General features: G+C 37.2%; 1 protein-coding gene across 1 annotated transcript in view; it reads right to left on the reverse strand.

Annotated features, from left to right (window-relative positions):
* Positions 1 to 22,840, reverse strand: part of LOC129002146 (tudor domain-containing 6-like) — a 37,137-nt gene that overhangs the window by 9,516 nt on the left and 4,781 nt on the right. Inside the window, exons 2-5 of the mRNA XM_054429743.1 lie at positions 21,541 to 21,662; positions 20,564 to 20,715; positions 15,425 to 17,670; positions 2,670 to 2,875 (exon numbers count right to left, since the gene is read on the reverse strand). Coding sequence (XP_054285718.1) covers positions 2,670 to 2,875; positions 15,425 to 17,670; positions 20,564 to 20,715; positions 21,541 to 21,654 — 2,718 coding nt within the window. The 5' untranslated portion in view covers positions 21,655 to 21,662. The remainder of the gene's footprint in view (positions 1 to 2,669; positions 2,876 to 15,424; positions 17,671 to 20,563; positions 20,716 to 21,540; positions 21,663 to 22,840) is intronic.

Raw genomic sequence — 22,840 nt, forward strand, 5'->3', positions numbered from 1 at the left:
TACTACTACTTATTTGAACCAAAACAGATGAAACACACAACATGGAGTAAAATATCCTGTACACATGATGGGGTGCTATGGGACAATTGGGAGTTGCTCCTGCTGCACATGCAGTGAATAGCGTTTTTACACTACTATACTATGGGACAGTTGGTGGGTTGTTCCTGCTCCTGGTTCAATGAATAGCAGAAAATAAGTGAGGAATAAGGTTTGACAATTATATAGGGATGTGTAGGCAAAGATCAGGATTTTTGGTTTTGGTGGCCAAAAAATGATCCCATGTTATTCTTATGGGAAAAAACACCTAAAGTGTCATGTCTTTCTGGGTTCACCACTACTGTTGTGAAATCAGGCCTAAGCCAGTTTCTATTGAGACTCGATTTGCGGACGGTACTACAGCGAAACAAACTGAGCTTTTCGAGTTTGAGGCTACGATTGACAATATGAAAAACGTTTTAAATGCATTCCATCTACCTTCGCTGACTAGCGATGTTATTTTGGGAGTAGATACGCTACATAAACTAGGCTTGATCACGTACAACGTTAAGACTTGTCATTTCAAACAAGATATGAAAATTTAAGGGCGAGAATCTTAAGGGGACCGACAATAGAGTCGCCGATGCTTTGCCACGAAACCCCGTTAAGCAGCCACCAGCTGAAGATGTACGAGTCACAATCTGTCCCGTAGTCACGCATTTCAAGCCTTCTCTACAAACCTCAAAGGTTACCGAGCAACCGAACCCAAATCGTGGGAATCATACTTCGTTTGCAAAGGTAAGCAAAGATCCGTCCTCATACGACCAATTTACTTCGGAATTGCCAGGAGAGCCAGAGCGTGAGGGAAAACACGCCAAACGGATACGACGTTTTACTAAATTGTACGATGATCCCAGAAAGAACCTCCGAACTGCCTTTAACCACAGAAAACGTACTACTATAACCCAGAATGCCAACCGCATGGTAAAAAGCATTAAGCGGTTTGAGAGAGCTTTGCCTGTCAACCGTAGGCAGCGCCACCAGCGTTGCAATGCTAAGTGCATGGCAACGCTGGTGGCGCTGCCTACGATTGACAGGCAAAGCTCTCTGAAACCGCTTAATGCTTTTTACCATGCGGTTGGCATTCTGGGTTATAGTAGTACGTTTTCTGTGCTTTAACGTACAGGCTAAAAGTTATAACCTACGGAGAAGGGATGTGCGGTACAATGTTGGTCAGTCCGTTCTAAAGCGAACTCACGTGCTCTCGTCGAAAACCGAAGCTAGCGAGTCGATTGGTGCCGAAATATGAAGGACCCTGTTAAAGTCATAGGTCGGTACAAAGTAAACCACGGGATGACAAAAGCAAACAAGTATGTATTTTACGTTAAGGATCTTAAGTCTTTTCTAGAAAGGCATGAAGATTAATGGCCGAGTCGATTAAATACGTATTTGATGTTTGAGAAAGCGTCGTTAACATTAAAAGAAATTGTTTTATTTGATACGAGAGTTTTCCTTTCAGTTACGTGAGACGATTGCACCATTGTCGATTTATCTGAAGTGAGAGATTTTTTTTGTGCGTTTTTTTTCTCATCCCGAACTAAAGAGGGGGTGTAACGGTAAAAATTTTACGAGATCAGAAAACGAGCGTTTAGGCGATTTCAAATGTCCCGCGCAGAGTCATTAGTTCTCCGAGCGGCCACATACTGCGCTAGCGTCGCGACCCCTTTAAAAGCCGCACAGGACACGGGACACTGGGACAGTGGGACTTGAGCGCTGGGCGAATAGCTAGCAACATCTCTCCCAGGTAAGAGAATTGGAATACATCGCGAAACCGTAGGTCGAGGGTGGAATAGCCCGGTAATTGGCCAGTGGTGAAACAACTCTGGCATCGTCGAATAGTAGGTGTTAGGCCAGGGCGAAATAGCTCGTGGACCCGCGACAATCGATTCGGTTTATTGTAAGTATCGTTGGTTTTAATTCCAAAAGTGAAACACGGTATATCCATTAAGTAGAGGTTTGTTTTATTTTCGAAGTTAACGATTTTAGTTAGTTACGACCAGTGTTTCACTCACGGAATCAACGCCAATTATTCTAAATTAATTAATTTGTTTAAATTAAGGCCTAACCCGGGCAGTGATGAGTGTGTCATTTACTGAAAGCTGATGCTTTAACGACCATATCTGAGCCCATATTTTAAAACTAACTATTATTAGTATTACTACTAACCCTGGACATACTCATTTAGATTAGCTATCCGAGGCTGACAGTACAATTTTGTCCCAGGACGAAATTGAACCGTCACAAGTCAATCTGAAGTTTTACCCATCTGAAGATTACGCCATGGCTCAGAATAGCTCATTGTGAGCTGATATTGAAACGTGCATGAAACGGTCGCTGTGTAGCTGTAATAGACTCACCACTTCTCCATAGTTGCAGTTCCATAGTGACTGAGTAGATGAAATGGCGTCTTGTGTAGAGCAGAAATAGCCCACCACGACGACCTCCCAATACCGCACACTCAGTAATAAACTGAAGAAAACCGTACATCTCCCGTATAAATTGAGGAGTAAAATTTGCATTTTCCAAAATATGAATGATTAGGCTACTCTGTTTATTTCCAATTGACTAAACAGATGTATCAAATTATACATTGTGTCTTTTCAATACAATTTTACCATATTATAAATACTTACAAAAGACTTTTTGTTTTCTTGACTGTTCAATTTATTATCAAACTCTGTAAAATGATTTATTGTTTGAATTGGGAGGTATTTACTAATGTCATCCTCATCATCATTGTCATTGTTTTTCATTAATGTATCTATTTTTTTTTCGAGTTCATCCATTCTTGAGGAGATATGATTTATCTTCTCGATTATTACCCGTAGGCCTATGTCATCTGAAACATAAAAATGTTGTAATTAATTACTATAATTTTGGCTATCAACACAACAAAGTTATAGAATAGAACGCCAATTGTACAAATGAATTGGTACAAAGGTTGATTTCAATTTGAATAACCGAATATTTCCATGGATGGTTGGATAAGCCAATTTAATATAGGCTAGTCTACTTAAATATGCACTTATTCCATGTAATTTAACTTTCTGATAACTCTTGCAGTTTTTCTGAAAACGTTTCTGGCATCAGTAACAATCTGAGACAATGGAGTATCAACCACAACATTACACATGTCGCCTTATCGGCACTACTCTGTGTTTTGAAAACTCATCCATGCTTAGAAACTTTGCCATCTACTGCCAGGACATTTCTTGACTCTCCTGCTTCACTTCCGATCCAAGAGATGAATCCTGGATACTATTGCCACATTGGTTTATCAGCAGGAATTAAACGTCTGTGGAAGAAAGTTGTAGAGAAGAATGTAAATACAATAGAACTCCTGATTGGTATTGACGACCTTCCCTTATTTAATAGTTGTTCGGGGGAAGTTTGGCCAATAATGGCATCGATTGTTAACCTACCATCAATCGTCAAAAAAGTTTGGCCAGTTGGGGTATACTACGGTAAGAAAAAGCCTTCAAATTGCAGAGAGTATTTAAAACATTTTGTTGAGGAAGCTGTGGAATTAATCACAAATGGAATTTCCATTGATGGTAATCTCATTTCTATTCAAAATAAATATAGCCTAGCCCGCATTAGGAACTGCGCAGCTTATGCGGCTATACATTACAAATAATGGAGATGTGCAAGCCTGCACATGTACATTGAAAGCGAATTAGCCCAAACTTAAAGACAACCCAACATAAAGGCCAAGCTGAGCTCTGGAGATACTTTTTCATACAACTTTTATTGTAATATTGCAAAAAAATAATTTATTACCTAACCTTGATTTTCGTTAAAATAATTTGTATTTTAGCATATGTAATTTTTAAATACAAATTGTTTATTGCTAAAGGTGTCTTATTAATTCATCTTCCATATTGGTTCAATTCTCACAATTGTATGAACTGTCAGCAAAACATTGACGACAACCTTTAATATACAACCTTACGACAACCATTACAGTAACCTTAGCTAAAGGTTACACCAATGGTTACATTGCCAAAAAAATCTTATCCTACTGACTTCAGTGAGCTTAGACCTATATCAGTCTTGCCTACCATATCAAAAGACTGGAAAAAATAGCAATAAAACAAATTCTAGAACATTTAGAAAAAGAACAAATCCTTCCAAAATTACAGTCAGGGTTTAGAAGAAACCACAGTACCTGCACTGCATTGGTGAATATGTTTGCAGACTTGTTTGAGGCGAGGGACCGGGGCAGGTGTAGCTCTGTTGTCATGCTTGACTATTCACAGGCGTTTGCCTCTATAAGCCACAGTTTACTTCTCGCAAATTGGGACATCTTGGTTTTATGGATAATGCAATTGCTTGGATGCAGTCGTACTTGGAAAAAAGAGAACAGGTGACTAGAGTGGGAGCTGATGTTTCACTTCCCCTTGACAAAGTCCGGGAGTGCCGCAGGGGAGCTGTCTGGGTCCCATTTTATTCACCCTGTACACTGCAGACATATCCAATTGCGTACACTTCTGCAATGTGCACGCCTATGCAGATGACTGCATGTCAGATGCATTTATCCTATGATGTCAACTCAATTGACCAAGCTGTTGCGAGGATGAACTTGGATTTGGCAAATGTCAGTGAGTGGTCCATGAAGCATGGTCTCAAGTTAAACCGGGAGAAATGCACTGTTCTTCATATTGCTCCGCCCAACTATGTTTTTTTTTTTTTAAGAGGTTGGCGGCCTCTTTTAACCTTGCATTTGCCCGTCCACATAGACTAATAGACTTGTTCAATTGATCATTGATGGAGACGTGCAGGTAAAACTTGATGACGTGGAGTTGAAGGTGAGCCACACTGCCAGGACTTTGGGCGTAATATTAGACAGTGGTCTTACCTTCTCTGATCATATCACCCATGTTTCCCAGCTGGCGTTGGGTAGATTGCGGGGTCTGTACAAATGCCGAACCATCCTACCTGAGACAGCCAAGATTCAGCTGATTCAATCAATTGTCTTGTCAGTGCTATACTACTACTGTTTTCCTTCATATGGCAACAGCATCACGAATGAGGGCATGGAAAGGATTCAAAAACTTCAGAACACTGCAGTAATATTTATATATGGTCTGCGGAAACGCGATCATATATCTGAATTTGAAAAAACTGCCAGTCTTTTGCCCTCAGCAGCCGTGTGCAGGATGCAAACCTGCACTCTGGTTCATCGGGTACTGGTCAAAAAAGAACCAGCTACCTGATGGAAAGACTGGTCTCCCGCGATCGGGTGTCTCGGTACAATACTCGACAGGAAAAGCAGTTTCACTTCCCGAGAGTGAGGCTGGAGATTGCCAGGAGAGGCTTTTCATACTTTGGGCCCAAGTTGTATAATGACCTCCCCTGTGATCTTAAGTTGCTGGGTGTTCCAGCCTTTAGAAATAAGCTAAAAGAAATGTATAGAAAAAGGACCTCAAATTTTGTAAATAGATTCTGTACTTTTTGTTATTAGTTTTATTTCGTATTAGTAAATAAATTGACAAGAGTTATCCTGTAAAGCAGTATGTACTGAAGAACACTTGCTAAATAAAGGCATTTTTATTTATTTATTTATTTAATGCTACACCCAAAGTTCACCCACTTAGGCGCGTTCCCCTTAGCCTATATGCTAAGCTTAAAGACACATTAGATAAGTTAAGAATTGAAGGTATCATTGCAGAGGCCAATCGACCTACTGATTAGGTAGGTACAAAGCCTAGTAATAGTAGAAATACCCCCGCCGCAGCAAACCTGCAGACTAAGCGAATTTCCATTTGCCTGATTGGATTTACACTAAATTGTCTCCTTAAAAATATCACATTTATTCCCTATTTATAGAATTAGTTTAACACATACTTAGGTTTGCTGCAACAGGGAGGGTAAAACTGTTTTTTATGTAAAATGTTAATAGTTAGTAAGAAATAAAAACATTTTCCAAATTTGGGCAAAATATGTTAATAAACTAGCAAACTACAACAGTTTACTTATTCTCCATAAGAATAACATGAGAATTTTAAATTTACAATTTTTTGAAATTTTCTCCGTAACCATTAGGCGCATTATAACGCTTCAGTATACTAAATTATTTTTTTTTAAGCTCTACAAAATTGTTTGGAAAAAAATTGTATGTTTTTTGGGTCGAAAATGAGAAAAACCCATTTTTACCTCATAAAAGCCCCCATAAACCCCCGTTCCCATTGTCCGATCATGCTGGTTTGCGAACTCGTTCGAATAAACGTATGTTTACACGTTTGTACCAAATTTCATCAAAAACGGATCATTTTTGCTAGAGTTATCGCGCTAACGGACACACATATATATATATATATATATATGTGTGTGAATTTGAACGGATGGTGTTTTTGGCCTCTAGGGACCTCAAAACGAAAAAAAAATCGGTCCCGAGTCCAGGTCTTACCATGAGTACTACGGTAATAGCTTATTCCCTATATGGGAAATTCGCTAAAACCGGATCAAAGCTTAAGGTTATGTCTCGATTGTAAGGAACTTAATCCTATACTCTAATACGAGCAATGTTTGCTTGTATGTATGTATGTATGTATGTATGCTTGCACCAAGATCTCGAAAAAGGCTCCAACGATTTCCACAGTATACTAGCAAATTAAAAATACAGTACAAAAGGAAAACATCAGTTGTTACTATTAAGCAAAGATTATACTGAAGATTACTCAATACATTGTAGTCAAGGGTAACAGTGTGGAGTAAGGGTAATAAGGGAACTGTTTAGGAGGATTATATTAAGATATCTACAATCCTAAAATGCTATGGGAAGGGAGGGAAACAGGTCCGCGACGCAGGAAGTGGTGAAGGAAATAGTAAAGGCGAGCAGTCTGGAGTGTGGGAACTGTTTATGACGATTAGATTATGGTATCTGCAATCCAAAAATGCTATGGGAAGGGAGGGAAACAGGTCCGCGACGTAGGAAGTGGTGAATGAAGTAGTAAAGGCAAGCAGTCTGGAGTGTGGGAACTGTTAATGACGAATATATTAAGGTAGCTGCAAACCTAAAATGCCGTGGGAAGGGAGGAAAACAGGTCCACGACGTAGGAAGTGGTGAAGGAAGTCTTGGCCCCCACATTTAATTGTGGGCCCTGTTACCATGATCTCCCCAGCGCAGAGGGGGGGGGGGGGGTGGAAAAATTTTGAAAATGTCATGTATTTTAGTGAGTTTTTAAGGCAATCTAGGTATTAAATTTGTGAGTGGTAAATGGCACTTTTGCAGCCTTTTTTAAAGAAGAAAAGAGTTCTTCAATGAGTTTTATAGGACTTAAAATTACAGGAATTCAGCAAATAAAACTATTATATCAATACACAAAAGCTCCATGCCTATTAATATTTTGTCTTTTCTATTTCCCTGTAAAAGGGTTTGGCTATCTTAACTGCTATGGGGATTAGATTAAAGTATCTACAATCCTAAAATGCTATGGGAAGGGAGGGAAACAGGTCCGCGAAGTAGGAAGTGGTGAAGGAAGTAGTAAAGGCAAGCAGTCCGGAGTGTGGGAACTGTTTATGACGATTAGATTAAGGTATCTGCAAACCTAAAATGCTATGGGAAGGGAGGGAAACAGGTCCGCGTCGTAAGAAGTGGTGAGGGAAGTAGTCAAGGTATACTGTCCGGGTTGTGGGAACTGCTTATGACGAGTAGATTAAGGAATCTGCAATCCTAAAATGCTATGGGAAGGAAGGGAATCAGGTCCGCGACGTAGGAAGTGGTGAAGGAAGTAGTAAAGGCAAGCAGTACGAAGTGTGGGAACTGTTAATGACGATTAGATTAGGGTATCTGCAATCCTAAAATGCCGTTGGAAGAGAGTGAAACAGGTCCGTGACATAGGAAGTATTAAAGGTGATCATACTGGAGTGTGGGAACTGTTACAGGGGGATTAGATTAAGGTATCTGCAATCCTAAAATGCTATGAGAAGGGAGGAAAACAGGTCCATGACGTAGGAAATGGTGAAGGACGTAGTAAGGCTAGCAGTGCAGAGTATGGGAACTGTCTGTGGCATTTATGTATCTGCAGTTCTATAATGGTATAGGGAAGGACGAAGGAAGGCAAACAGGTCCACGACGTATGGAGTGGTGAAGGAAGTAGTGAAGGTGAGCAGTGTGGAGTTTGGGAGTGGATTAATGTATCTGCAATACTAAACTGCTTTCAGGGTAAACTAATTATTTTTCCCGAGCAATGCTCGGTCCCCAGGTACTGCTAGTATTAAGAAAGAACCTTTTCTAATTCCTAAGCCTGAGGAAATTATGGCTAGACTTAGTGGTAAAATTTACTTTGATGATTTAATCATAGCTGGTTCTATTGAATAAGAACACGATATTATTCTTAACAAAGTTCTTCAGAAAGCAAAAGACTATAATGTTAAGTTCAACAAAGACAAGTTTCAGTTTAGGGTAAGCTCAGTAAACTTTGTAGATAAAGTAGTTTCTAAAGAGGGCATTAAACCTTTAATGTGTTTATTAGAAATGTCCAAATTTCTGTCTCAATATATCCCTAATTTGTCTAATTTAACCTCCCCTTTGCGCTACCTTACTAGGAAGAATGTAGATTGGAATTGGTCGAATGAACATGACCAAGCCTTTAATAACTTAAAAGCTAAGTTGACCGAAGCGCCAGTCTTAGGTATTATTGACAGTTCTAAGCTCCTTTTTTTACAGTGTGACGCCAGTAAAGATGGCCTTGGTATTTGTCTTTTTCAAGAAGGGCACCCCATATCGTATGGCTCCAGAAGCCTGACCGAAACTGATCAGAGATATGCCCAGATTGAAAAGGAGCTTTTAGCTATTACTTTTGGGCTGGAACAGTTCCATCAGCTGACTTATGGTAGGCTTGTTCACGTTCAAACTGACCATAAACCTCTTGTAAATATTGTAAATAAAGACCTATCCAAAGTTTCAGCTAGGTTACAACGATTACTACTCAAGTTATTGAAGTACTAAATAAAAGTAGAATACATCCCAGGGAAAAATATGTTCATGGCTGATACCTTATCTAGGGCATACTTAAAAGACACTGTGAAAGATGACCCCGAACTGTATTATATTGTTCATTCCTTGAGTCACTTACCCATAACACCAGCTAAAAAAGAGAAGTTTAAAGTAGAAATTGATAAAGATTGTGACCTGTCAACGTTAAAACAGTTTTATTTTATTGGTTAACCTACTGCCAAAAATAAGTGTCCATCTAATGTTAAGTTCTATTACAACTTACAAGATAGAATTACAGTACAAGACGACCTTGTTTTTCTAGATGATAAGCTCTACACAAGGGCTTACAGTACCGTCATCCCTCAGAAATGAAATGTTATTACTAATCCATGAAAGCCATCTAGGCATTGAAAAGTGTAAATCTAGAGCTAGAGAAATCTCATACTGGCTGGGAATGTCAAAACAAATACATGAAACAGATTATTAAGTAAGAAAACAAATAATAATGATAAAAAATCTGGAGATGTTCAACAACAAAAGAAGAAGTATGAGTGTGTAGAATACTCACACTCAATTCAGTATACACTTACAAAAGAGTTGAAGAAACATGGTATTGAATTAGCTTTTAAGACGAACAACAAGACAATTAACAAATTAAATGTGTCGGATAGTATAATTGACAAAAGTGAGAAGTCAGGTGTGTACAAAAATAAATGTGCAAGTTGTCCAAGCTTTTACATAGGAAAAACTGGACGGACATTCGGAACTAGATACAGAGAACATCATCCATGCCCAAGAATCGACAAACAAAAATCCTCCTTTGCACAACACCTGGTTGACGAAAATCATGACATGTACGATCTGAACAATGGCCTAGAGATACTCCACACAAGCAAGAAAGGAAATAAACTGGATACACTCGAAGAATATGAAATTTACAGAGCTTTTAAAGTTTAGATGACACAATTTTAAATGAGAAACTACAATATAAATCACACTTCATATTCAACAGCATTTTAAACCAGGACAATTATAGACCAAAGGCAGGAGTACAAAGGTCAGCTGATAACACCGTCACACCAACAACGATGCAGGATTAACCTCCAGTCGGCATCTAGCTCTGATCATGTCAACCGGTAACGTGTGTGCGACAGGCCTGTTAGTTTTATTTTTGTGTATTTGTATTCGTAAAATGTGTTCATGTTCGTGTTATATGTTTCTACTGTAACGACGCTGCTTCAGCCGAAGACGTCTGATGATGGCATGTTAATGCCGAAAGGGCCGTAACGGAAGTTACAACTTATTGAGCTGTAGACAAAAGGTAAATACAATTTTGTAAATACATGAAACCGTTCTTAAGTGTAAAGTTTGCGATAGATTTCGTAAATCGAATACCAAACAACCTATGTAAATTCACCCACTTCCTGACAGACCATGGCAAAAATTAGCTGCGGATATTTTTCAATTTGGCCCTAATGACTACTTAGTAATTACTGATTATTATAGTAGATGGCTAGAGTTTGTAACTTTGAATGGGAAAACAGCAGGTCGTGTTATTCAAAAATTAAAATCAATCTTTGCTAGGTTTGGAATCCCAAACACTTAAATTGCAGACAATATGCCCTTTAATAGTATTGAATTAAGGAATTTTCCATCAGATTATGATTTTAATGTAATAACATCAAGTCCGCATTATCCCAAATCCAACGGACTTGCCGAAAAGTCTGTTTCTATAGCCAAAAACATGTTAAGAAGAGCTTACGAGTGCAACACAGATGTTTATGTATAACTAATAGAATACAGAAACACCCCCTTGAAAGATATTGGCTTATCACCAGCTCAACTTATGCTAAGTAGAAGGATTAAGACCAAAATCCCTTGTGTAGACAACCAACTTAAGCCTAAGAATTTTGATGTAAATGTTAAGGCAAAACTAACAGCTAAGTGTAGTAACTGTAAGTCATGGTACGATAAAACTTGTAAACCATTGCCTAACTTAGAGCTAAATGAATCAATTTTAGTTCAGAAGGGTAAAGCATGGGAACCGGGACAGATAGTAAAATCATATACAGGTCATTCATAGTAAAACAGAATGATGGGAGAGAAGTCAGGAGAAACATGATACATTTAAGGAAGTCCCTAAATCAAAACCCAACGTTTGTTAATCCAGAACTCCTACATAATCCAATCAAACAACCAGAGACTTAAACCCTACATAGACCTACTCCTGAAACTTAAGTTCACACCTAAAACCAATCTGACTTCAGCCCCAACCATGCTCCATCCTTTGGTACCATCCAACCTACACCTATCTCACTCCCAACCTCTAGGTATGGTAGACTGATCGAAAGACCTCAAAGATTAGACTTGTAAACAGGCTATAAGAAACAACTGTTAGATCTTGAGTTAACATAATAAAAGCCATTCTCGTAAAAAAAAGAAAGGAGATGTTTGATATCATATAAGTATTTAATATTATATAGGCTAAGTATTTCTTGCAATTAGTTTTAGTACTCTTTGTATCCATGCTTTAGAGGCCTATGAGGACAATTCCGTTGAGACTCCAGAACTGAATATAGCAACCCATGTTGTATTAAGATGTTAATCCAATTAAATATGATTATTAAACTGACTTAGTGTTTTATTTATGTCGCCTGCACACTAAACAAAAACAGAATGATCTATGTACACAAGTTAAATTTATATATACAGGTGCAGAGATCAGTATTTTACCTGCTAGTTATGTATGGAAAATTAACATTACACACGTAAAACGTAGTTCTTATGTACTCTCAGCCTGGGGAGATGAAAAATTCAAAATCAAACCACTAGGTCTTGTACAATGTAAAATTACAGGTGTAACTGCAGAAGTGAATTTTTCTGTAGTGAATGTCGAACATGAACTGCCAATTTTAGGACTGAACGATTGTGTCAATTTAGGACTCATTAAGAGAGTGTCGTCGATATGTTAGAATTTTGAAGATAGTGACGATGTTTTAACCAACTACAACACAGCTTTTGAAGGATTGGGACAGTTTCCAGGCACTCATCATATTCAGCTTAAGGAGGGTGCTGTACCTTACAGTTTACAGGAAAAACTAAAGGAAAAGTTGGACCAACTTGAGGAGACTGGGGTGATTCGGAAGGTTAACAAACCTACAGCATGAGTCAATCCTCAGGTGATCGTGGAAAAACCCAATAAGTCTTTGAGAATCTGCATAGATCCGATGCCATTGAACAAGGTGGTAATGAGAGAGCACTTTTTAATGCCACACCCTGATTATATTCTGGTAACATTGAGTGGTTACAAATATTTTACTGTTTTGGATCTTAAGGATGGGTTTTTTCAAATTTTTTTAGACAAGGAGAGCCGTGAACTGTGCACAGTCAGTACCCCATTTGGGAGATACCAATTTTGTAGATTTCCTTTTGGAATCCGTTCGGGTCCGGAATTTTACGAGAAAATAACTACAAATGCTTTTGAAACCTGAAGGGAGTTAACATAGTACATGATGATATTATTGTAGGAGGAACGACATCGGAAGAGCATGACGAAAATTTAAAGAGAGTTTTGGACACAGCCAAAAAGAGGGCATTAAACCTGATCCAACTCATTAACTCATTTATTATTATTCTGTGACAGTTTGGATTAAACTTGGAATCAAATTTAATCCAAACAAGATGCAATTTAAGAAGAGCGAAGTTAAGTATCTGGGACACATAGTATCGGCTGCAGGAATCCAACCCGACCCAGATTATGTAAATAGATTATGTAGAAAGGGGTGATGCGGTTATTGGGCATGCTAAAGTATTTATCAAGGTTCATACCGAATTTAGCAAAAATCACTGCTCCCCTCAGACATTTGACAAGAAAGGATGTGGACTTCTTATGGACCGTAGAGCATGAAGATGCCCTGAAGATTATCAAGACATTATAGTCCAGGCTATGCCTAATCCAATTGGCTTGCTGAAAGGGCAGTTGGAATGGCCAAAGAGTTGATTAGGAAAGTACAGTATGACAATAAGAATTTGAAAATGGTTTTTTTGGAGCTTATGAACATGCCCGTTAAGCATCTGGGATATTCTCCAGCTCAGCTGATGTTTCAACGCAGGTGTAAGACAACGATCCCTGTTACCGAGGAACTGCTGAAAGTAACGCTGAATGATGGAGTACAAGACAGGTTAAATACAAGATAACAGCTGCAGAAAAAATATTATGATTGGTCAGCCAAATACTTAAGGGTTGTAAGAAATAACGAAAGAGTTGTCTTCAGAAATGAAGGAAGGTGGGAGCAGGGAAAGATTGTTAATCAAGGACCAACTCCAAGAAGTTACTGGGTAGAAGGTGATAACGGGGCTACATTAAGAAGAAAGAGCCAGTACAACTGAGACTTCGTAGAGAAATCAAGCTACCATCAAGATTTCAGAATGCAATATAATGGTCTCAAAAGAAGGGAGAAGTTTGGTTGGTTATTGTTTTTAGTAAATTCTTTCAAATTTGTTTGCTGTTTTTTTATGGGGAAAGATGTATTATAATGTTTACTAGAGAACCCGTGCGGCTCAATGAGCCGCATAGTATGAAACATAACGCAGAGGAGAGCATTATGCTTAAATTCGAGTAATTCTAGTTACATCTTAGAGCATTGAAAACTTGTTAGAAACTAATTTTAAATACCTATCTCTATTTGCGTCGTCAAGGTTCACCTACATTATTTCTGCTCTCATGTTTAACTGATTACTTCTAATGAATGCTAAACGTTCTGCTTCAATTCGAGTTAACATGTTGCAAGAAAGTTTGTCCAGCATTGAGAATTAAAGAAAACTGTTGCCTTACTGATAACCCGTGTTAAGTAATTTAAGTTGGGTCATTTTATTTCTTCTATTTGAGACATCCCCCTAAGCCAACAAATGTTTTTCGTATAGAATCCCGAAGAGTGGGGTGGATATCAATAATTTCATGTGCTCCATTTTTTACCCACAAACTCCGGGTTACCAACTGGACAGCCATAATCTGCTTTGAATACGCTAAAGCAGCAACACCATTGAAAGTTGGTTAACGTATTTTATCGTGTCTGTCAGTCTCGGTATATGCCCCGCATCAGAACGTTGTCACGATGTCAGTGAAGTTTCTCTTAATACCTGTCCTGAAGTTTTGAAAGTATAGATTCATTTTTTTAAATAGGTTGGATTTAACTCTTGTAGCTGCTATAAGATTTGGATAGCAATTTTCACTTTCTCTTTTTGAACAGCGTATATATATATTACTAGGTGAAACCCGTTGAAATCGACGGTTACTTTTAAGGCTTACGTTAATTCATCTAACTGCGATAAATTGAGTGAAATATACATATTTTGAGCATTTAGCATTGTTTAAAGAGTAATAAGTGTAAAAACAATAATGATATTAATTGCATTATAGTTGCCAAATTTGGTTGATCATTCAATGAATAAAATATTCCCCATACCGTACGTCGTCGGAGTTATTATTAGTATGTTATATGGTATCTCTTCCTTTGAAAGAAACATTAAATAGTATTAAAATCGTATTGGTAGACCTTTAGTAGCTAAACACTTCCGTGATTTCATCAGTGTAATATGATTTATTTCGAAAGAAAATGCTTTTTTGGGAAGACATAATCTAACTTCAAAGGGAGTCATACCCGTTACAGTGTAAGTTTGATTTTTCCAGTCAGTTTCAAGTCAGTTCATATCGTACTTCTGTGCCAATGAATGAACCATCTAATACTTTAATACTTTCTTATTAAATGGTGACCATACAAAGTAGCAGAGTTTTCAGAAATTGATATTGATTGTGGGGTTACTGTTAAAGCTGGAATTCATTGACATGGGGGATGTCAGTTAGTTGTCTCAGCCTTATCAATAACATAAAGTTGTCAATATAATCTCTCTACGGAATGTTAGGTGTAGTGGAATATACTTGAAGTGAAGTCAGCTTTTATTCTTGAACTGGGGCCTCCTCGTTTATATGGTCGTGCGGCTTCATTGGCAGCACATAATGTAAATAACATAGCAATGTGGCATTTCTAAAAAGCAAAAAATACTGTAAATTGGCTGTTACGTCTATATTGACGTTTACATATTGTTAATCAACGTATCTTATAAAGGATTATGTGATCTAGTTTAAAAACGAATATGACATTTCTGTCATGACAGTAGCTGCTTAAATAGTATTTCCTCTTTGTAGCCTACCATATTTTACAGCCAAAGTGTCATGTTATTTTCAATAATGTTACCAACCCGGTGCGCCAAAGTTCGTTATATAGGCAGGTGCAAATAATTTGTCAAGATGGGTACCATTTTAGGCAAGGTTTCTATGTTTGGGTTTTATTAGACGCCATAAGAGCATATATTTCCACATAAATATTTTATATGTGTAGAATAATACGATAAAATGTAGGCAAAAGTGGTGAAAAAAGCAATGTTTACCTTTTGATTCAGCCTCATTCACGGAATCAGAAGTTTCGGGATTCTTCATCGATCTGTCCTCATATTCTTGGACGTTACCAACACCATTTGAAGAACTCGTATCTAATGTTGTTACATGTTCGCTTTCTTCAACTACCTCACTAACAGAATGGTCTTCCAGGATTTTGTTTTCATCATTTTTGACCGGACTACTTTCAGCACTGTCTACTTCTTGTTCTGTTACTACAGAGGATTCATCAAGATTTGAACTGAGTGCATTTTCAAGCGAATCCTCCACAATCTGCTGCATGTCTTCTTGTAGTTGCATGTTTTCTATTTTCGCATCAACACTTTCCATGATCATGTCTTGAATTTCAGCTTCATGTTTGCTTCCTTCTACTACCTCACTAACAAACTGATCTTCCAGGATTTTGTTGTTTTCATCATTTTTGACCGGACTACTTTCAGCACTGTCTACTTGAATGTAGAAATCATTAGGACCATTAATATGACTAATATACACAACTTTGTCATACCCAGTCAGGTCTGGAGAGGCACTTTCAGTCTTAGCGGTCACAGGAGCATTTGAATCACAGAAAGGTTTTAACTCTTCATTTACACATTTGTCATTGCTGTGTAAGACAACAATTGCTGGATCCCCTTCAGTTATTAGTTTTAAATCAAACTGAGTACAGCCTTCTGCAGATAGTTCCATAAATTTTTCAATTGCCGATTCTATCCACTCTTCTAAACCTTCAGGCAGTTTCAAGGCACAATGTTTAGCTAAGGCTTTTTTCTCCGCTAGCTCAGGAGGTAGGGTTCGGAATTCAGTTGAAATAGAAGAGTTTCCGTAATCTATAAAAAGTACTTCAATTCCATTTTCAGACTTTTTAGTCACCTTTGCTCGATACCACGAACCATCATCAGTAAAAAGAGCTGCTACTAAATCATTTTCATTCACTTCTGACACTGTCTCAAAAGTTTCTGCTGCCGTCAAAGCATTAACAATCATTTCCAGGCTTTCTTCACAGCCAACTTCTTGAACAAAGAAATCATTTAAACTGTTTATATTACTCACAAATCCTGAGAAAACCTTTGCCTTTTTAGTAGCAAGCTTCTCTTCCACCAGGATGTCTACAATACTTTTGCCACCTTTTTTGATGTCTGCGACAATTGAATTTTCTTTCACCGATAGAATGTGAGCAATTACTTCTTCTTCGCTACTGATTTCTGACGATATCAGCAATTCTTCAAGTTTCTCATTGGCACCTTCCTTGAACTCTTCAATGGGCAGTTCCAATTTGACAGCATAACCCTCAGCAGGTTCTAAAAAGTCTGGAGACAGGGCTTTAATATCTGACATGTCAACTACATCAGAGTTTCCATAATCAACCAATCTGGCTGACGTATCATCCAACTTGAGAGCTCTATACCATTGTCCATCTGAAAATTTGGCAGCAAACATTCCAGTGGCTTCTCTGAGAGGGAGAAGTTTTGGAGCGGCATCCTGCAATCTGTCTTGTAGAGCTTCGATGAGCTCAATATCATCACCGACATGAATCCATAGCTGCAAAGGGGAGTCAATAAAAGAGACTGATATTGGAATATCAGAGCCCTCAGCGAATCTGCCTTCTTCTACGACCCTTTTAAATGGTGAGTTATCTAGAGCCACAGCTAATCCCAACTCTACTAATTTTTCAGTCAAACTCTGTCCTGAACTGTCCACCAACTCAACAATCCATCCGGTTTTGTTCCTCAGAATGACAGCGTTGTATTTAGTTTCTCCAGCTAGTTCCATCAGGGTTTCCACTGGGACGGACCAAGTCACATCAAGAGACACGGGCAAAGCGAGAGCATGTGGTGTGTAGAAAGATGCGTCGAGCTGTCGCAGATGGGAGGAAGGAATAACTTCAGTGTTTCCATAGTCAACATATTGAACCTTAGTTTCTTCTCCAGTTTCCAATATTTTAGCTCTGTACCATTGTTCATCGGCAACTGATTTAGCACAGCAGAGGTTTCCATTATTCCATTCTTGTTCGACAGGTTCAGAGTCATTGTAAAATTCATAAAGCTTCTGGAGTAAATCTGCTAGAAGATCAGCATATGCGATTTTGTGCAAAAAGACGCCGTCTTCACTGGCGTGTGCGATCCAGACCTTCTGATGCATGTTGAGGATGGGCATGGGACAGACCTTCTCTACTGACTGCACCTCATTCTCTTGAAGGTCAAGTAGCTGCCCTTCGCCGTCAAACAGTGTCACTTGCAATCTGAAAATGTACAGGTTATTGTGTTACCGTTACTAGACATTACTCATAAAAACACACACAATTAAAATATTTTTGACTTTACTATTACTTTAACAGTTCTATTTAAAGAAACAGTTAGCTATTGGTGAACAATTTCAACCTTGCTAGACAATAATTATCAAACAGCTACAACAGCTAACTTATTATTAAATGTCTCTTTTAGAAAATTTCTCATATAGGGAATAAGCTATTACCGTAAGTCTCATGGTAAGACCTTGATCCGGGAGCAATTAATTTTTTTGTTTTGAGGCCCCCAGAGGCCAAAAACTCCCTCCATTTAAATTCATGTATATATGTCCGTTAGCACAATAACTCAAGAAATGATCTGATTTTGATGACATTTGGTTCAAACTCGTAAACAATGTTTATTCAAACGAGTTTGTTTATTGGAACAGGAGTTTATGGGGGGTTTTAACAAAATGCCCTAAAAAACACAATTTCAAACTTTTTTTATAAATCATTTTGTAGAGATTTTAAAAAAGAAATTAAAATATTGAATGGTTATTGTGTGCCTAACAGTTACTGAGAAAATAAAAAAAATATAAAAATTCCCATGTTATTCTTATGTAGAATAAATAAACTGTTGAAGTTTGCTTCTTTTAGCGAATTTCCCTATAGGGAAGTAGCTATTACCGTAGGTCTCATGGTAAGACCTAAGCCCGGGACCGATTTACTTTTTCATTTTGATGTCCCCAGAGGCCAAAAACACCATTCGTTCAAATTTTTATATATCTATATATAGAGATATATATATATATATATATATATATATATATATATGTGTCCATCCGCACGATAACTTGAGTAATTTTTGTCCGATTTTGATCAAATTTGGTTTGAAGGTGTAAGGCGGGATAAACTTGAATGAGTTCGCGAACCAGCATGATCGGACTATGGGAACGGGGGTTAATCGGGGGTTTTATGGGGTAAAAATAGGTTTTTCCCATTCTTGACCCTAAAAACACAAAATTTCACAATTTCTTTTTAAACCATTTTGTAGAGCTTAAAAAAACAAATAATTTAGTATATTCAAGCGTTATTATGCGCCTAATTGTTATAGAGAAAATTCAAAAAAATTGTAATTTTAAAATTCCCATGTTATTCTTATGGAGAATAAGTCAACTGCTGTAGTTTGCTTGTTTATGAACATATTTTTATCGATTTTGGAAAATACTTTTATTTCTTACTAAACTATTATCATTTTATAAAAAAAATCTTTTTTATCCTCCCTGTTGCAGCAAACCTAAGTACTCGTAAAAGTAATTCTATTTAAATAGGAAATAAATGTGCTATTTTTATGGAGGCATTTTAGTGTTTAAATCCAATCAGGTTAATGGAAATTCGCTTAGTCTGCAGGTTTGCTGCGGCGGGGGTATTTTGTAATACAATTTGGCAACTTTATTTCATACTCCCTATCAACATTTCAATTAAAAAACATACCTCATTACCTTTCCTGAAGCAGAAAACTTAAGCTCAGTACCCCAGTTCTGTTATTTAAATAGTAAATAAATCTGTCAATGTTGAGGGAATATTATAGGGGAAGGGGAAATATAAATAGACAAGTAAATGGAAATTCGCTTTGTCTGCAGGTTTGCTACGGCGGGGGTATTTTATTTTTGTTGCATATTCATTATTAATATATTTTATGAAAGATTTAGAGAAACAACCCCTTTTGCAGGTTTTAAATTGGGTTCCTATTGACAGCAATATCATAAATAAATTCGTTTAATAATTATTATTTATTTAAATGAATGGAACTATCAATTTTTGTAGGCATGGCCTTTATATTAATCTTTAAAACATGATAATACTAAATTTAACTACTGTACCATGAACCCAGAGCTCTCTAATTTAAAATTATTTAAAATGAGCACAACAATAGAGTACAGTTGTCGCAGCTAGTCTGGGCGCGCGGACCCTTGTGTACTAACCGTCCCCCACGCCAAAGCCATGAAGACAGCAGTGAGGCGCTGAACCCCCCCCCAGAGAGCCGTGTGGGCCAGATGTTTTTGGAAATGAGCAATAAACACTCCCCTCTACACCCCGCACCCTAGCGCGGCCGCGCGCCCAGTCTAGCTGCGACTACTGTAAGCAGCAGGTGGATATGCAGGGTGTCTTGCAACCTTATGAACAATCTTTGTCACTTTATTTTCATGTCAAAAGAAACAAAAAATGTAATATAACAACAACATATGTCCTATCTTATTCAGTTTTCGGTCTATCTGTCTGTATGTGAATTTACAAAAACTCCTTAACTGTTTGAGCTACAGCGTTGAAGTTCTGTAAAAATGATTATCTTATTGACCACTATTTTTGTATAAAATATGAATATATCTCTTGAATTGTTTAAAAATGGTGGATTTTTAGATATTGGATGACAAATTCTATGAAAACCACTAATTTTACAACATATTTGCTGCACATGTAAATTTAGTAAATATTAGGCAGATTACAACGATATCTTATAAGCTTAGTTTAGACAAAGAATAACTGATAGATTAATTATTTTCTTGTTATAACTTCAGTTTTCTCCATTTCAACAATGTTAAATTGATAAAACTAAATTTTAACATAGCTAACAGAAGTTTTTACTGTTGATGCAACTGGAATTCATTTAATTTTTTTATTGAAACGGTTGTCCATATTGAAAAAGAAACAAGAAGCCAATGGTGTCAATAGTCAGTAGCCAAACAGTTTAAAATATAAAAGTGTTGAATTAAAATATTTTTCTGATTTAAATTCTACTCAGTAAACTTCTTCTACTATTAACAAGCAAAAATGAGCAAGTGATTGTAGATAGGCAAAAGTTGTTTGATTTTCATACAGCTATGTTCAGTTCTTTAGTTTTACCCACCCTTCACTCTGTACTGCGTCGACCAGCATGATGACGTATGTGTCAGCAGGTAGCTGAGTGAAGGCTTGCCGTTGTTCGTCAGTTGCTGTTTCTTTGACATTGCTCAGTACACACTTGACACCTTGACCCGGCTGCAACTCGAGGCTCTGCAACTGCAACAAACAATACATTCCACTCAACCGTCAGATCCAACTATTTCCTACACTACGTTGGACTTTTCATAATTTGTCACTCATAGAACCAAGAAGGTGTCGGATTACTGAAAAAGTTACCAAAAATAGCCACTAGTGAATCAATCAAATCTAATTGTACTCTTCTACATACTATTGGACATTAAAATAAACCAGTTGGCATCTTTAACAAAAAAAAAAAAAAAAAAAACAATGCATTTACATTTAACTTTCAATAGGTATACAAATTATATTCCAGTATTGCACACATCATGATATCTCTGATGATTTCATCACATCATTGAACTGGAGTGATCTAGACTATTAAGTGTCAGATTATCGATAATCAAATGCATACAATTTAGGCCAATAAGCCACTTTCATAACTTTATCTTACAGATCTGTTACTAGAGTAGAATATTTTGTTCCTCCATAAACCTATTTAAAATTACTCCCCTTATTTGAATTATTGTCTGTTTCAGAAAGGTCATTGGGCAATACGAAAAGTGTTACAATATTTGTCTTGGCACTTCCTGAACTTATAAAACCCCATCTCTCAAGTCTCAATGTTAACTATAGTCTGCACAAAACCTGCTGGTATATAATTGTACAAGTTGAATTTACTCGAGTATTGAGCAAAGTGTTAATTTCACATAACTTCTACATCAAGACAGCAGAATATATCAACATTGACTAAAAACAAATTTAGTAAATATTAAATACATGCATCTAAACTATTTTGCATAATTATATTCTTAACTCGCGAAATAAGTGCTTCCTTAATTTGAATAATGATTGATAGCTTACCTCTCCAACCTCAGAGGCTGGTTGGACGTAGACAGTGTAATCCTCCTGTACCTTCAGCAAAGTGACAGGCAATGCCTGGCCTACAATCAGGTTGGTGTCCAATTCACTGGCCATTCCCAAAGCTAAAACAAAATATACAGTATTAACAATTAATAACATCTCCTAAACTATTAAAAAAACTAGTAACTGGAACACCTAGGTACTCTTTGTTTGAAGTTCATTGTTGGTGATGGTGAGTTAATGTTGTTCAATGGTTTATTGCGGACAATTTCCATCACGAATGTAAAAAACAATACACAAGGTTTCGGGATCTGGAATCTGATATAAGATATAATTCTTATATCTGATATATAAGAATAAAAATCATCATTAATACACAACATCACATCAGCCATAGCTCAACTGATGTTTCTAGAAACTATTTGATCATAGTCGAGTTGGAAGGGTCTGCCAATCGGAGATGAGGTAGCCTAATGGAGTGCTAGAGAAATGTCTGTGTTTAAGACTATTTTACAAATAAGGTCTGAAAATCATACTAGCCCCGATTACAGTAATAATTTCTGCACATAATTAAAATATAACTGGCAAATTACAATACTAACTTCTTATACTCAAATTCAACTGGCTTTGAATAAACTATATATTATTCACAAACATCATTTGGCAATGTTAAAGCTTCTTGTACGGTCTCAAAATTACCAATAATGGGTCATAAAGTAGGTAGGCTAATAGTTTCAAGTTAATAGAAAAAATTTAATATGGAGCTTTTGAAACATGACAAGTTTTCAATATAATTCTAAATCTGTCATATCACAGGTTTAATTTAACTTAAAACTTTCGGCCCTTAGGGTGATCTCAAAAATATTGACTATCTATTTTACATTATTTTAATAGACAAGATTAATTATCATTAATTTCCACCTTAATACATTTACTATTTACAGACTAGGGATGTGCCGATTCTCAATACCACTGATGCTTGGACATTATAATAGTCCAATTTGATAAGGTAGCCATATCAAGAATCGATCGTCAAAAGTTGATTCCGATACCGATAGCCATCACGCTCATTGCGGAAGTTACCACTATTACCACAATCAGGCAAGAAGACGATGACGTTTCCGCCACCACAGGAGACAATGATGACATTGTCTTCTTGCCTGATTGTGGTAATAGTGGTAACTTCCGCAACAATGACATTCCTGTGACCGCGGGAGAAGATGATGATGTCTACACTGCCTCCGAAGATATTAATCATTTGGCCAGATTCGCGGATGACTTTTCTGTGACCGCTTGAGAC

The sequence above is a fragment of the Macrosteles quadrilineatus genome, unplaced genomic scaffold (genome assembly GCF_028750875.1).
Source record: "Macrosteles quadrilineatus isolate MER2022 unplaced genomic scaffold, UCM_ALF_1.0 Scaffold_9__3_contigs__length_116548681, whole genome shotgun sequence".
In the NCBI taxonomy this organism is placed as follows: domain Eukaryota; kingdom Metazoa; phylum Arthropoda; class Insecta; order Hemiptera; family Cicadellidae; genus Macrosteles; species Macrosteles quadrilineatus.